The sequence below is a fragment of the Cebus imitator genome, unplaced genomic scaffold (genome assembly GCF_001604975.1).
Source record: "Cebus imitator isolate Cc_AM_T3 unplaced genomic scaffold, Cebus_imitator-1.0 Scaffold404, whole genome shotgun sequence".
NCBI classification, from domain to species: Eukaryota; Metazoa; Chordata; class Mammalia; order Primates; family Cebidae; genus Cebus; species Cebus imitator.
Window position 1 is genome coordinate 836,251 of NW_016107719.1, and position 13,329 is coordinate 849,579.

The 13,329-nt window shown below is 53.6% G+C and overlaps 1 protein-coding gene across 1 annotated transcript in view; it reads left to right on the top strand.

Annotated features, from left to right (window-relative positions):
* The window catches only part of LOC108289453 (TRIO and F-actin-binding protein-like), a 29,088-nt gene that overhangs the window by 13,332 nt on the left and 2,427 nt on the right, over nucleotides 1–13,329 (top strand). Inside the window, exons 3-6 of the mRNA XM_037731502.1 lie at nucleotides 1,911–2,050; nucleotides 4,625–4,826; nucleotides 6,661–6,829; nucleotides 12,534–13,299. Of these exons, the coding sequence (XP_037587430.1) occupies nucleotides 1,911–2,050; nucleotides 4,625–4,826; nucleotides 6,661–6,829; nucleotides 12,534–13,299 (1,277 nt within the window). The remainder of the gene's footprint in view (nucleotides 1–1,910; nucleotides 2,051–4,624; nucleotides 4,827–6,660; nucleotides 6,830–12,533; nucleotides 13,300–13,329) is intronic.

Consider the following 13,329-nt stretch of genomic DNA (forward strand, 5'->3'; position numbering starts at 1 on the left):
AAAAAAGAACAAAAAGAAAGAAAGAAAGAAAGAAAAAGCCCTTTACAAATATTAACTCATTTAATTCTCAGAACACGCGCAGGAGGTGGGTCCTACTGTCCTGCTGGTTTTGTAGATGAGCTAACTGAGGCACAGAGAGGATAAGTCACATGGCCCAGCTCTTGGTCACACCTCAGCCTCCATTTCAGAGAGGAGAAAACAAGGCTCCAAAAGGGGAAGTCATCGGCCTGAGGTCACCAGCGGGAAAGTGGAGGAGTCAGGATGGGGACCGAGGTCCATCTGAGGCCAGAGCCAGTGCTGACCCGCCAGACAGGAAATCAGAGCTGGCGACTGACCACGGGGCACGTTCGAGCAGGTGGTGGGTGGCGATGAGGGCTGGGGTGAAAGCCAGGATGAGGTGTCACATCAGGCTAGGGCTCCTGCTGGGCCTGGCGGGCCAGAGACCCCTGGCTGATGCCTGGAGTACCTCTCCCTCCTCTTTTCTGCTGTGCCGTCCCCTGGGTGGCCAAGGCGCCCAGCCCGGCTGTGGATCTGACACCTCCTGCTGCCGAGCTCTGATCAGAATCTGACTGCAGGGCAGGGGGCGAAACCGAATCCTGCTGGGCCTCCCCTGGCCTGGATGTCATGGCAGACACCCCAGCCCTACTCCTTGGCACCGCCCGTCCCCTAGCAGTGGCCTTGTTGGAACCTGGAGAGCCTGTGCCCACCCCAGGGTGCCGACCAGGCTGCTGCCTTGGCCCTGGGCTCCGGATTCCAGGATCCCCAGGGATCCCATGCCCAGGCTCCTGCCCCTCCCGGCTCTGAGGTGAGCTGCTGGGATCAGGTTCCTGCGGTTTCATGTCCTGCATTGTTCTTGGCTGGGCCCTGGCTTATGAAACAGTAATGAGGGGCCCCTGCTCCCAAAGCCGGTCCCTCTAAGGTTTCCACTGCCTCGGCTGCTGCTGCCACCACAGCCTGGAGTCGGGGCCTGGGAGGGCGGCAGCGTGGGGGCCTGAGCCGGAGCCCCCCGGGGACGAGGGTGCTGACAGCCGACAGCCACCACCGCCAAAGCCCGCAGCCCAGGTAATCCGAGAGGAGGCGGGGCACAGGGTGACATGGCCACTGTCTCCCACCACCAGGGGAGGGACCTGCGGCTCTCCCGAGGTGGGGAGGAATTGGGGGGGGACCCTGGAGGTGAGCAGCCATTCCCCCTTGGTGAGCTGAGCACCAGACCAGCCTTCACAGGTGTGGCTTCCCGAGGGCAGAGGGAGAGAGGAGTGGGCAGCTGGCTCCAGGCCCCCGCCCTTTTCCTGGGCCTTGACCCTCCAGCCCTGGAGCCCCTGCTTCTCCATTAGTGGGGCAAATCTCTTCCGTACTCCAAGGCCTTGTTTTCCCATCTCCTCCACCATCCACTGCCTCTGCCTCCCCCAGACCTCTCCCTTCTCTCAGCCCGCTGAATCCTTCCTCCTCACCTTTGTCTTTTGGCCGGAAAAGAACCTGATGGATCCTTCTATCCACCTCGTTCTGGGGCGCACACATACACATGCATGTATACATAACTTAAACTTATGTAAACATACAGATCAGTGTACCCGCAGGACCTGTGGAGACGTGCATGCACAAGAGCTGTCGATGCCCATGTGCACACGTGTGCCCCCAATACCAGGCCTTTATCCACACACATACCTGCTCCAAGGCCCATCATACGTATACACACACATGTGCATGTACACACCAGGCTTCTCGGCCAGCCCTCGGCTTGAGTCCCAAGGGGCGCTTCCTGCCTGATGGGCAGCTCCTTGGGAAGTACGAGATCCCTGGAGGAGACGTCTGGAGACTCCCACACTGCCCAGTGCCGGGAGGGGCTGTGCAGGGGGAGGGGAGCCCCCACGTGGGCTCTGAGCCGCCTCCTCTCTCCAACCCTGGTCCAGGAGCTCAGGAGCCCTTCGGGTGCTGAGGCACCCTACTGCGACCTGCCTCAATGCCCACCAGTCTCTGAAGACCCACTTAGCTCCTCAACCTCCGGCTGCCAGCCTGTGGTGGACCCAGGCCTCAGGCCAGGCCCCAAGAGGTGGGTAGAGCCACAGGGCTCGGGGAAGGTCTTTGTGGGGTGGAACACCCTTGCCCTTCCCACTTGCACTCCTTCCCCAAGGCAGTGCGTGTATCTAATGGCTGCTGGCATGGGTCACGTGCTCAGTCCTCCAAGCCTAGGCACAGGCAGGCGGTGGGCATGCTCCTCGGGCCCACAGAAGAACTCAGATCACACCACTGTGCTTGCACCTGGGTGGCTGAGCTTCCCCTCCCCAACCCTGGCTGTCTCTCCCGGGGGCCCTGCCCACCCCATAACCTTCCAAGACCTCGCTCAGCTGCATATGTGGCTGCTGTGTACCGACCTTGCAATGGGCATGGCCACATCCTGCTCACATTTCCTGGTTCCCTTCGCACAGCTTTAAAAGATCAAATAGTCCCTGCACCCAGGGGCACCTGCTGTCACCCACCTACCTGGGCGTGCACTGCTCCAGGCTCTGGGGTTCCTTCCATCCTCAGGCCCGAGCGGAAGTCCTCCTTTAGGGTTAGGAGGCCATGGCCTGAGCATCTAGAAATCTGGGTCCCAGCTTAAGATTCACCCCTGCTGGATCTTGAGCAAGCTACTCTGTCTTTCTGTATCTCATTGTCCTGTCTGTAAAATAAAAGGGGTTGAATCAAATCAGCACTGCGCTGGGATCAGGTGCTCCTCACAGGTAGGCATATTAAAAACAAACATACAAAAAACAAAAAAAAACAGGGCGAGGTGGCTCACACCTGTAATCCCAGCACTTTGGGAGGCTGAGGTGGGTGGATCACTTGAGGTCAGGAGTTTGAGACCAGCCTGGCCAACATGGTGAAACCCCGTCTCTATTAAATATACAAAAATTAGCCAGGCATGTTGGCAGGTGCCTGTAATCCCAGCTGCTCAGGAGACTGAGGCAGGAGAATCGCTTGAACCCAGGAGGTAGGGGTTGCAGTGAGTTGAGATGGTGCCATTGCACTCCAGCTTGGGTGACACAGCAAGACTCCGTCTCAAAAAAAAATAAACAACAACCCTCAAAGACAGCTTTGCTATCAAGTATGTTTCAGAAAGTGGGATAAATGAAGTTGAATAGCTTTCCTGCAGGACTTGTCAGAGCCTTTAGCTTGCCTGTGTGTGTTGTGGCTTTTAGGTGAGGGAGGTAGAGAAGTATGTCATTTGACTACAGAGTTCTTTTTATGGTCAGCACTTATTATCCTCATGTAGGCTAATCTGTGGGTCATCTTTGGGGATACTGTCAGCACTAAGCCTTCTTGAGCCTGTGGCTTCTTTTAAAGCAGGGCTTTCTCAGCAGCTCTCTCCCTCAGCATCCAGGCTGGTGAACCTGTCACTGCCCGTGGAGTGTGCTGCCTCTCACATCCTCATTAGCCCAGCATGAATCTGTCTCCTTTTTTTTTTTTTTCTCAAGATGGAGTTTCACTCTTGTTACCCAGGCTGGAATGCAGTAGCATGATCTTGGCTCACTGCAATCTCTGCCTCCCGGGTTCAAGCGATTCTCCTGCCTCAGCCTCCCGAGTAGCTGGAGTTACAGGCATGTACCATCATGCCCAGCTGATGTTTTTGTATTTTTTAGTAGAGACGGGATTTCTCCATGTTGGTCAGGCTGGTCTCGAACTACTGACCTCAGGTGATCCACTCGCCTCAGCCTCCCAAAGTGCTGGGATTACAGGCATGAGCCACTGCACCTGGCCATGTCTTCTTAGACTTCCTGAGCTTGGGGTCAGTAGACTAAGACTAACTCGGAGAAGGAGCTCCACTTTCGGTTGAAAATTGGGGCTGGGGCAATAGTTTTGGTTCATAACATGGCTCTGCCCTTTCCTTTCTCTGTGACCTTGGCCAGTCTGTTGACCTCTCTGAGCCTCAGTGTCTTCCTCTCTGAAATGGGAATCATTATTATTATTATTTTGAGATGGAATCTTGCTCTATAACCAAGGCTGGAGTGCAATGGCAAGATCTTGGCTTACTGCAACCTCAGCCTCCCAAGTGGCTGGGATTACAGGCATGCGCCACCACACTTGACTAATTTTTGTATTTTTATTTATTTATTTTTGAGATGGAGTCTCATGGTGTCGCCCAGGCTGGAGTGCAGTGGCGCGATCTCAGGTCACTGCAACCTCCGCCTCCCAGGTTCAAGCAATTCTCCTGCCTCAGCCTCCCAAGTAGCTGAGGCTACAGGCGCATGACACTGCGCCCAGCTAATTTTTGTATTTTTAGTAGAGATGGGGTTTCACCATGTTGACCAGATCACCAGGTCGAACTCCTGACCACAGGTGATCTGCCCATCTCAACCTCCCGAAGTGCTGGGATTACAGATACAGGCCACCATGCCCGGCCTAAAATGGGAATTATTATACTTGCTTTAAAGGGATGCTGTTTTAGCTCATCGAGGAAACCCATATAAAAAGCCGGACACAGAGGCAGCCCTCGGCATTGGCTCCCTCTCCCACACCAGTGTGTGCAGCGTGTGGGCCCCAGGCTCCCTTTGTGAGTGAATGTGTATGCCTGGGTGGGGTGAGGGGTACTCCTAACTCCCCATTACTTTTTGGGAAAAAGTCATGGGTCTGTCTCCTCTCCCAGGGCCCCATCCCCCTCAGCAGGGCTCCCGGAAGAGGGCCCCACAGCCACCCCCAGGAGCAGGAGCCAGGAGCTTGAGGCGGTGCCCTATCTGGAGGCCCTGACCTCTTCCCCGCGAGGCAGCGGCAACGAGGACCCCGGCTCTGACCGCAGCTCCAGCCCTGACTCCGCCACCCCTGATGATACCAGCAACTCGTCCTTTGTGGTGAGCCAGGAGAGGGAGATGGGGGGATGAGAGGGTCCCATGCCGCCATCTCCAGCCCTGGGTCCTGCCTCAACCTGCAGGCCAGGGCCGAGCCTCATACTGGGAAGCTGGTGAGGTCCTCTGGACCATTAGCTGGCACCTCAGGCCACCTCGGTGAACCCCTGGAGGGTGGGAGTTTCAGCACGGGCTGGCCCAGGGCGGCTGGAGTCTGGCTGTGAAGAGACCGAGGAAGGCGTTTCAGCCAACAGGAGCTCCGGGTGAATCACCAGCAGGCTTGGGCTGCCACACACTCTCAGGTCCCAGAGGGCTGGGACGTTGGGCACGGTATCTAGAGCAAGAGTGGCACAGAGCCCCAGGGCCCTGCCCTTGCCATGCAGTGCTGAGCCCCATGACCAGCCCTGGCATAGATTTCCAAGGGACATAGGACAGGGAGCAGGCTGCAGGGGTCATTTAGCTATGAAAAGAGAAGACCCAGCAGTCATTTCTCAAGCATTTGCACTTTGAGGGGCTGCCACAGAGCAGGAGAGACAGGCTTGTCCCAGGAGACCCCCAAAGGAAAGTGACAGGGGTGGTGATAAGATTCAGAATGAAACAAACCAGGCCAGGTGAGGTGGCTCACACCTGTAATCCTAGCACTTTGGGAGGCCGAGGTAGGCGGATCACGAGGTCAGGAGTTCGAGACCCGCCTGACCAACATGGTAAAACCCCGTCTCTACTAAAAATACAAAAATTAGCTGGGCATGGTGGCGGGTGCCTGTAATCCCAGCTACTCAGGAGCCCAAGGCAGGAGAATCCCTTGAACCTGGAAGGTGGTGGTTGCAGTGAGCCGAGATCACACCACTACACACCAGCCTGGGTGGTAGAGCAAGACTCCTTCTCAAAAACAAAACAAAACCAACCCAGCTTCTCCTTCCTAAGGGCTTGGTGGGTGTGGGCTCAGGGGAGACTCACCACACCCTTGGAGGCGGAGGCTACGATGGCCGCACATGGGGCTGAGGCTCAGAGAGGGGAGCAACCTAGTGGAGGCCACACACCTGGGAAGTGTTGGGGCTAGGATTTGAACCCACTTCTCTCTGGCCCTTTGGGGTGTCTCACACAGTCCCAAATGTAGAGCTGTGGGACTCTGGGGAAAGCTCGTGGCGTCAGTGGACATGCATGTCTCCCAGGTTTATTGAAGGTGAGTGACTTAGCACTTAGCACCTGCCAGAGCCCAGCACAGTGCCAGGCAAACAGCACGTGCTTTTTATTTAATTGATTGATTGAGACAGGGTCTCTCTCTGTTGCCCAGGCTGGAGTGCAGTGATGCGAAAACAGCTCACTACAGCATTAACCTGGGCTTAAGCGATCCCCCAATCTCACCTCAGCCTCCTGAGTAGCTGGGACTACAAGCGTGCACCACCATGCCTAGCTAATTTTTTTTTTTCCTTTTTTGAGACACAGTCTTGCTCTGTTGCCAGGTGCCAGGCTGGAGTGCAGTGGCACGATCTTGGCTCACTGCAACCTCCACCTCCCGGGTTCAAGCAATTCTCCTGCCTCAGCCTCCCAAGTACCTGGGACTACAGGTGCTCGCCACCACACCCAGCTAATTTTTGTATTTTTTTATTAGAGACGGGGTTTCATCATGTTGGCCAGGATGGTCTCGATCTCTTGACCTCATGATCTGCCTACCTTGGCCTCCCGGAGTGCTGGGATTACATGTGTGAGTCACCATGCCTGGCTGAGAAGTGCTTTTTAACGTCAGTTCCTTTCCCTTCCTTCCACCCTCCCATTCAGGGACGGCATGTCCTAGAGCCTTTCTCCTGCAAATATACTTTCTCCTCCCATTCTCTGGCAGGACTGGGACACTGCTGAGAGGCAGGAGGGGGCCCTCAGCTGGGACGAGCTCAAAGTGATGATCCCGAGGCAGCCTCAGGAGGGGCCGAGAGCCTACAGCTCCCAATGGGCTCCATCTCTCCTCACCAGATCCCCCGTGAGAGGAGACGCTGCAGGCCAGAAAAAGGAGGGTGAGTCCTTCTGCCAGGTTGGTTCCCATGCTCGTGGGTATGTGATGGCGTGGGGCTCCCCAGATAGCCATCTCACTGGCCATTTGGGACCTTGGGCATGGCTTACTTTGGTGGCCTGGGTGTTAATAATAGTAACAGTTCCAGCCGGGCACGATGGCTCACACCTGTAATTCCAGCACTTCGGGAGGCTGAGGTGGGTGGATCATGAGGTCAGGAGTTTGAGACCAGCTTGGTCAACATGGTGAAACCTCATCTCTGCTAAAAATATAAAAAATTAGCTGGGCGTGGTGGCAGTGCCTGTAATCCTAGCTTATCGGGAGGCTGAGGTAGGAGAGGCGGGAGGTGGAGAACCCAGGAGGCAGAGTTTGCAGTGAGCCGAGACTGTGCCACAGCACTCCAACCTGGGCAACAGTGAGACTCCATCTTAAAAAATAAAATAAATAAATATATAAAATAATAATAATAGTAACAGTTCCCTGTCATGATGGAGCAGCCACAATGAGCCATGCTACCCACTTGATTATTATTATTATTATTTTATTATTATTATTTTGAGACAGAGTCCCACTCTGTCTCCCAGGCTAGAGTGCAGTGGTGCAATCTCGGCTCTCTGCAACCTCTGCCTCCCCAGTGTAAGGTTGACCAAAAGCAGGGAGAGGCAGACCCAGGGTCAGGTTTAGCAAGTTTGTTTCAACCTGCCAGGCTGTCTCACCACAGGCAGTGAAGACAGCAGCCTGGCTTACACACTATGGGGGTTCTCTAGGGGGTTTCCAGGTGGCCAGGTGCTGTTTTAAGAAAAACTTCATTTTGGTTCTCGGGGGCTGACATCCTGCTTAATTGGGTCAACATTGTGGATCCAAGAGCCAGATGTGGTCACATCCTGGAACCTAGGTGCCCTGTTTACAAGGCCTGAGGCTATTTCTGTTATCAGCTTGGCTTAACAGGGGAGAATCGAGTGGTGGGGGGTGTCTATGGGCCTGACTTGTTGGAACCCTAACACCCAGTTCAAGAGATCCTTCTCCCTCAGCCTCCCAAGTAATTGAGATTACAGGTGCCCGCCACCACTCCTGGCTAATTTTTGTATTTTTAGTAGAGATGGGGTTTCACCATGTTCGCCAGGCTTGTTTCAAATTCCTGGCTGGGGATTACAGGAGTGAGCCGTCATGCCTGGCCATAGCCAAGGAGTTTGGGCTTTCTTCTGTAAGTAGCAGGGAGCCACCAAAGGTTTTTGAGGCAGAAAGTCATGTCATTGAACCTGTGTCTTAGGAAGTTCCCTAGGGCAAAGAGACAAAGGATGAATTGGAGCAGGGCAGGGCTGAAGGATGAGAAACCAGTTCAGAGGCTGCTATGTCCGCTGTAGCAATAACTGGTTCAGGCCTGAATCGCCGGCAAATGGGAAATCCCTAGGGTGGTAGGTTGTCAGGAAACAGGATAGTCATGGTCTCCAAGAATCAGCCCTCAGATTCTGCATCAATTACCGAGAGAAAAAGGCACCCTTAGGCTGGGGAGAGTGGGCAGATACACCTTCAGCAAGCGGCTGCTCAGCATGCCCGGAGTGGGGCAAACCAACATCAGATGTCCCCTGATGTGATGCATGGGGTTGGGGTGGGGATGCTGGGGTGGGCACGGAATCCCTTCCCTTGTAACTCGTCCTGCTGAAAGTGCATTGCCTGTACCTCACCCCAGTGAAACATCAAACACACCTGAATTCAGAGACATTCTGCAAAATGATTGGGCTATCCATTGGACAAAAAAGGGGCTAGGGGATGTTCCTGACTAAAAGAAACTACAGAGACAAGGACATGGAATGCCATGTGTGAGCCCAGTGGGATATGGGACAGGAGGAGACAGAGCTGTGATGGATGTTATTGAGACAACTGGGGCAATTTATTACTTTTTTTTTTTGAGATGGAGTCTCGCTCTGTTGCCCAGGCTAGAGTGCAGTGGTGCGATCTTGGCTCACTGCAACCCCCGCCTCTTGGGTTCAAGAGATTCTCCTGCCTCAGCCTCCTGAGTACCTGGGCCTATGGGCGCATGCCTGGCTAATTTTTTATATTTTTAGTAGAAGTGGGGTCTCACTGTGTTAGCCAGGATGGTCTCGATCTGCTGACCTCATGATCTGCCCATCTCGGCCTCCCAAAGTGCTGGAATTACAGGCGTGAGCCTCTGAGCCTGACAATTTATTATTATTATTATTTTTTGAGATGGAGTCTTGCTCTGTCACCCAGGCTGGAGTGCAGTGGCTCAATCTCCACTCACTGCAATCTCTGCCTCCCAGGTTCAAGCGATTCTCCTGCCTTAGCCTCCTGAGTAGCTGGGATTACAGGTGCCTGCCACCACGCCCAGCAGCTAACTTTTTGTATTTTTAGTAGAAACAGGTTTCGCCATGTTGGTCAGGCTGGTCTCAAACTCCTGACCTTAGGTGATCCAACCTCCTTGGCCTCCCAAAGTGCTGGGATTACAGATGTGAGCCACCTTGCCTGGCTAACTCGGGTAATTTGAATATGGACTGCATGTTAGATCACAGGATTGTATTGATGTTTTGTTTCCTGAGTGTGAAATGACATTGTGGATGAGAAGGAAAATGTCCTTGTTCTTAGAGGCATTAGGGAAGTGTCATGATGGCTTCAACTGCCCGTCTCACATGGGTCAACAAAATGGATCAATGATAGATAGGTGTGGGTAGGTAGATAGGTAGCATGTTAGTTCATTCTTGCATTGCTATAAAGAAATACCTGGCCGGGCATGGCAGCTCATGCCTGTAATTCCAGCGCTTTGGGAAGCCGAGGTGGGTGGATCACAAGGTCAGGAGTTCGAGACCAGCCTGGCCAACATGGTGAAACACCCTCTCTACCAAAAATACAAAAATTAGCCGGGTGTGGTGGTGGGTGCCTGTAGTCCCAGCTACTCAGGAGGCTGAGGCAGGAGAGTCTCTTGAACCTGGGAGGCAGAGGTCATAGTGAGCTGAGATCGAACCTCCCAAAAAAAAAAAAAAGAAAAGAAAAGAAAGAAAGAAAGAAATACCTGAGCTGAGGCTGGGTAATTTGTAAAGAACTTTTCTTGGCTCATGGTTCTACAGACTGTACTGGAAGCATGGTGCTGGCATCTGCTTCTGGTGAGGCCTCAGGGAGCTTACAATCATGGTGGAAGGTGAAGGGGGAGCCTGCGCATCACAAGGTACAAGCTGAAGCAAGAGAGAGAGGAGGAGCCAGCTCCTTTAAACAGCCAGCTCTGCTGTGAGCCGGCTCTGCTGTGACCCGGCTGAGCCAGAACTCACTCTTCACCAGGGGGTGGTTCTAGGCCAGGCATGAAGAATCCGCTCCCATGATCCAATCATCTCCCACCAGGCCCCACCTCCAACACTGGGAATCACACTTCTGTCTGAGATTTGGTGGGGCCTAACATCCAAACTATATCAGATCATAGACAGATAGATAGATGATACATAGACAGATCAGATAGATGATTGATTAGATAGATACATAGATAGAGAGATCGATCAGACAGATGATAGGCAGATAGATACATAGATACATAGATATATAGATAGATCAGGTTTTTTGTTGTTGTTGTTTTTCTGAGACAGAGTCTTGCTGTTATCCAGGCTGGAGTGCAGTGGTGAGATCTCACCTCACTGCAACCTCCACCTCCCAGGTACAAGCCATTCTCCTGCCTCAGATTCCTGAGTAGCTGGGACTACACGTATACGCCACTGTGTTAGGCTAATTTTTGTATTTTTAGTAGAAACTGGTTTCATCATGTTGGCCAGGATGGTCTTGAACTCCTGACCTCATGTGATCTGCCCACCTCAGCCTCCCAAAGTGCTGGAATTACAGGCGTGAGCCACCAGTAGTAGAGACAGGGTCTTGCCATGTTGCCTAGGCTAGTCTGGAACTCTTGAGCTCAAGTGATCCTCCCACCTTGGCCTCCAGAGGTGCTGGGATTACATGTGTGAGCCACCACTCCCACAGCTGTGGCTCCTTTAAGATCAGGCCACAGTACCCTTTACTCACCTAGAGCACCAGCTAAGGGACATGCACATAGCTGGTGCCCCACGCCTGCTCGGTGACTGACGGATGGAGGGGAGTGGAGAGTAACACACCAAGGTCATGGCAACTCTGTCATGAGGCTAGGAATTGCGAAGAGGCTACTACTGAGGACAGTTATATTAATTCCTTAGGCCAGCACTTCTGAAACTATAAATAAAATAATATAAGGTGTACAAATCACCAGAGAGCTTTGTTAAATGCAGATTCAGAAGCAGTGCATCTGGGCTGGGACCTGAGATTCTGCATTTCTGGCAAACTCCCAGTTGCCCGTTTACAAAAGGATGTCCGTTCCTGCACCTTTCCCAACCTCACAGCAGCCCTGGAAGAAGGCTCAGGGCAGGAACATTTCGATATAAGGAACGGGGGCTTTCCAGAGCTGTCACACATGAAACAGGCTCATTAGAACCTGTCTCAGGCTGGGCGCCATGGCTCACGCCTGTAATCCCAGCACTTTGGGAGGCCAAGGTGGGGGGATCACCTGAGGTCAGGAGTTTGAGACCAGCCTGACCAACATGGAGAAACTCTGTCTCTACTAAACACACAAAATTAGCCAGGTGTGATGGCGCATGGCTGTAATCCCAGCCACTCAGAAAGCTGAGGCAGGAGAATCGATTGAACCCGGGAGGCGGAGGTCGTGGTGAGCTGAGATGGAGCCACTGCACTCCAGCCTGGGCAATGAGAGTGAAACTCTGTCTCAAAAGAAAAAAAAAACCTGTCTCTACTAAAAATACAAAAGTGAGCTGGGCGTGGTGGTGTGTGCCGGTAATCCCAGCTACTTGGGAGGCTGAGGCAGGAAAATCCTTTGAACTCAGGAGGCAGAGATTGCACTGAGCTGAGATAGCGTCACGGCACTCCAGCCTGGATGACAGAGTGAGCCTCCATCTCAAAAAAAAAAAAGCAAACAGAAATTGGGGGAATTCCTCGGATTCTGATTGAAGGAAATAAAACTGAGAGGGATAGACTGTCAGGTGGCGACTGTCAGGTGGCTGCTGCCGGGCCCCCTCCCCCTCCCTGGGGTCACGTGGGCTGTTGGCAACACTTCTTCTCTGTCTTGTCCATGGATGATCCCCCAGATCATGAGGATGTTCGGTTCTTGAACCCATCTCTTGACTGAGTCAGGGTCTCCATTTCAAATTCTTTTTTTTTTTTTTTTTTTTTGAGTTTCCCTCTATAGCTCAGGCTGGAGTTCAGTGGCATGATCTCGGCTCACTGCAGCCTCCGCCTCCTGGGTCCTACTTCAAGCAGTTCTCCTGCCTCAGCCTCCCAAGTAGCTGGGATTACAATTACACGCCACTGTGCCCAGCTAATTTTTGTATTTTTGGTAGAGATGGGGTTTTACCACGTTGGCCAGGCTGGTCTCAAACTCCTAACCTCAGGTGATCCACCCGCCTTGGCCTCCCAAAGTGCTGGGATTACAGGCGTGACTACCGAGCCCAACCAGTTTCAAATTCTTGATCTCATCTTGAGAGAGGCATCCAAGCCCTTGTCTAACCAGCCTTGGTCAGAGAGGTGGAGTCACTTGGTACAGACAGAGGCCTGTAAGAGGAGGGTGTGGGGTCTGCCCTAATCACTGGTCCTAGGGGACAAAGAAAGGTGGAATATGAGAGCTGTCTGGACCCCTCCACTTACCTTGAGCCTCTCTCTTCTCTCTCCAGACACCGGTGGTGGGGGCCGGAGCGCAGGACAGCACTGGGCAAAGCTCCGGGGAGAAAGCGGGTACTTCTCCCTGGAGCGGCACCAGCCACCACTGACCCAGGCTTCCTCCATGACACCACACAGCAGACCTCGAAGCGCCACCCCCCAGGCTTCCCCCGGCCAAAGGGACATTGCCCAGGCTGCCTCTACACAGCATGACACCACCCGAGCCTCCTCTCCTCACCAAATCACCCAAAGGGATGCCCCCGGGGCCTCATCCACACAGCAGGATACCTCCAGGGCCTTATCCACACAGCGGAACACCCCCAGAGCTTCCACTCCCTCACGAAGCACCCAACAAGATAACCCCAGAACCTCATCCAACCAACAAAATAATCCTCAACTTTCTTCTCCCCTAAGAGCCACCCAACAAGATAACCCCAAAACCTCTTTTACCCAGCAGGACAACCCCCAAACTTCTTCTCCTGCTTGTACTCCCCAGCGGGAAAACCCCAGAACACCCTGTGCCCAACGAGACAATCCCAGACCTTCCTCTCCCAACAGAACTACCCAACGGGACAACCTCAGAACACCCTGTGCCCAGCGGGACAATCCCAGAGCCTCTTCTTCCAACAGAGACAACCCCAGAACACCCTGTGCCCAGCGGGACAATCCCAGAGCCTCTTCTTCCAACAGAGACAACCCCAGAACACCCTGTGCCCGGCGGGACAATCCCAGAGCCGCCTCTCCCAACAGAGCCACCCAACGGGACAGTCCCAGAGCCTCATCTCCCAACAGAGCCACCCAACGGGACAA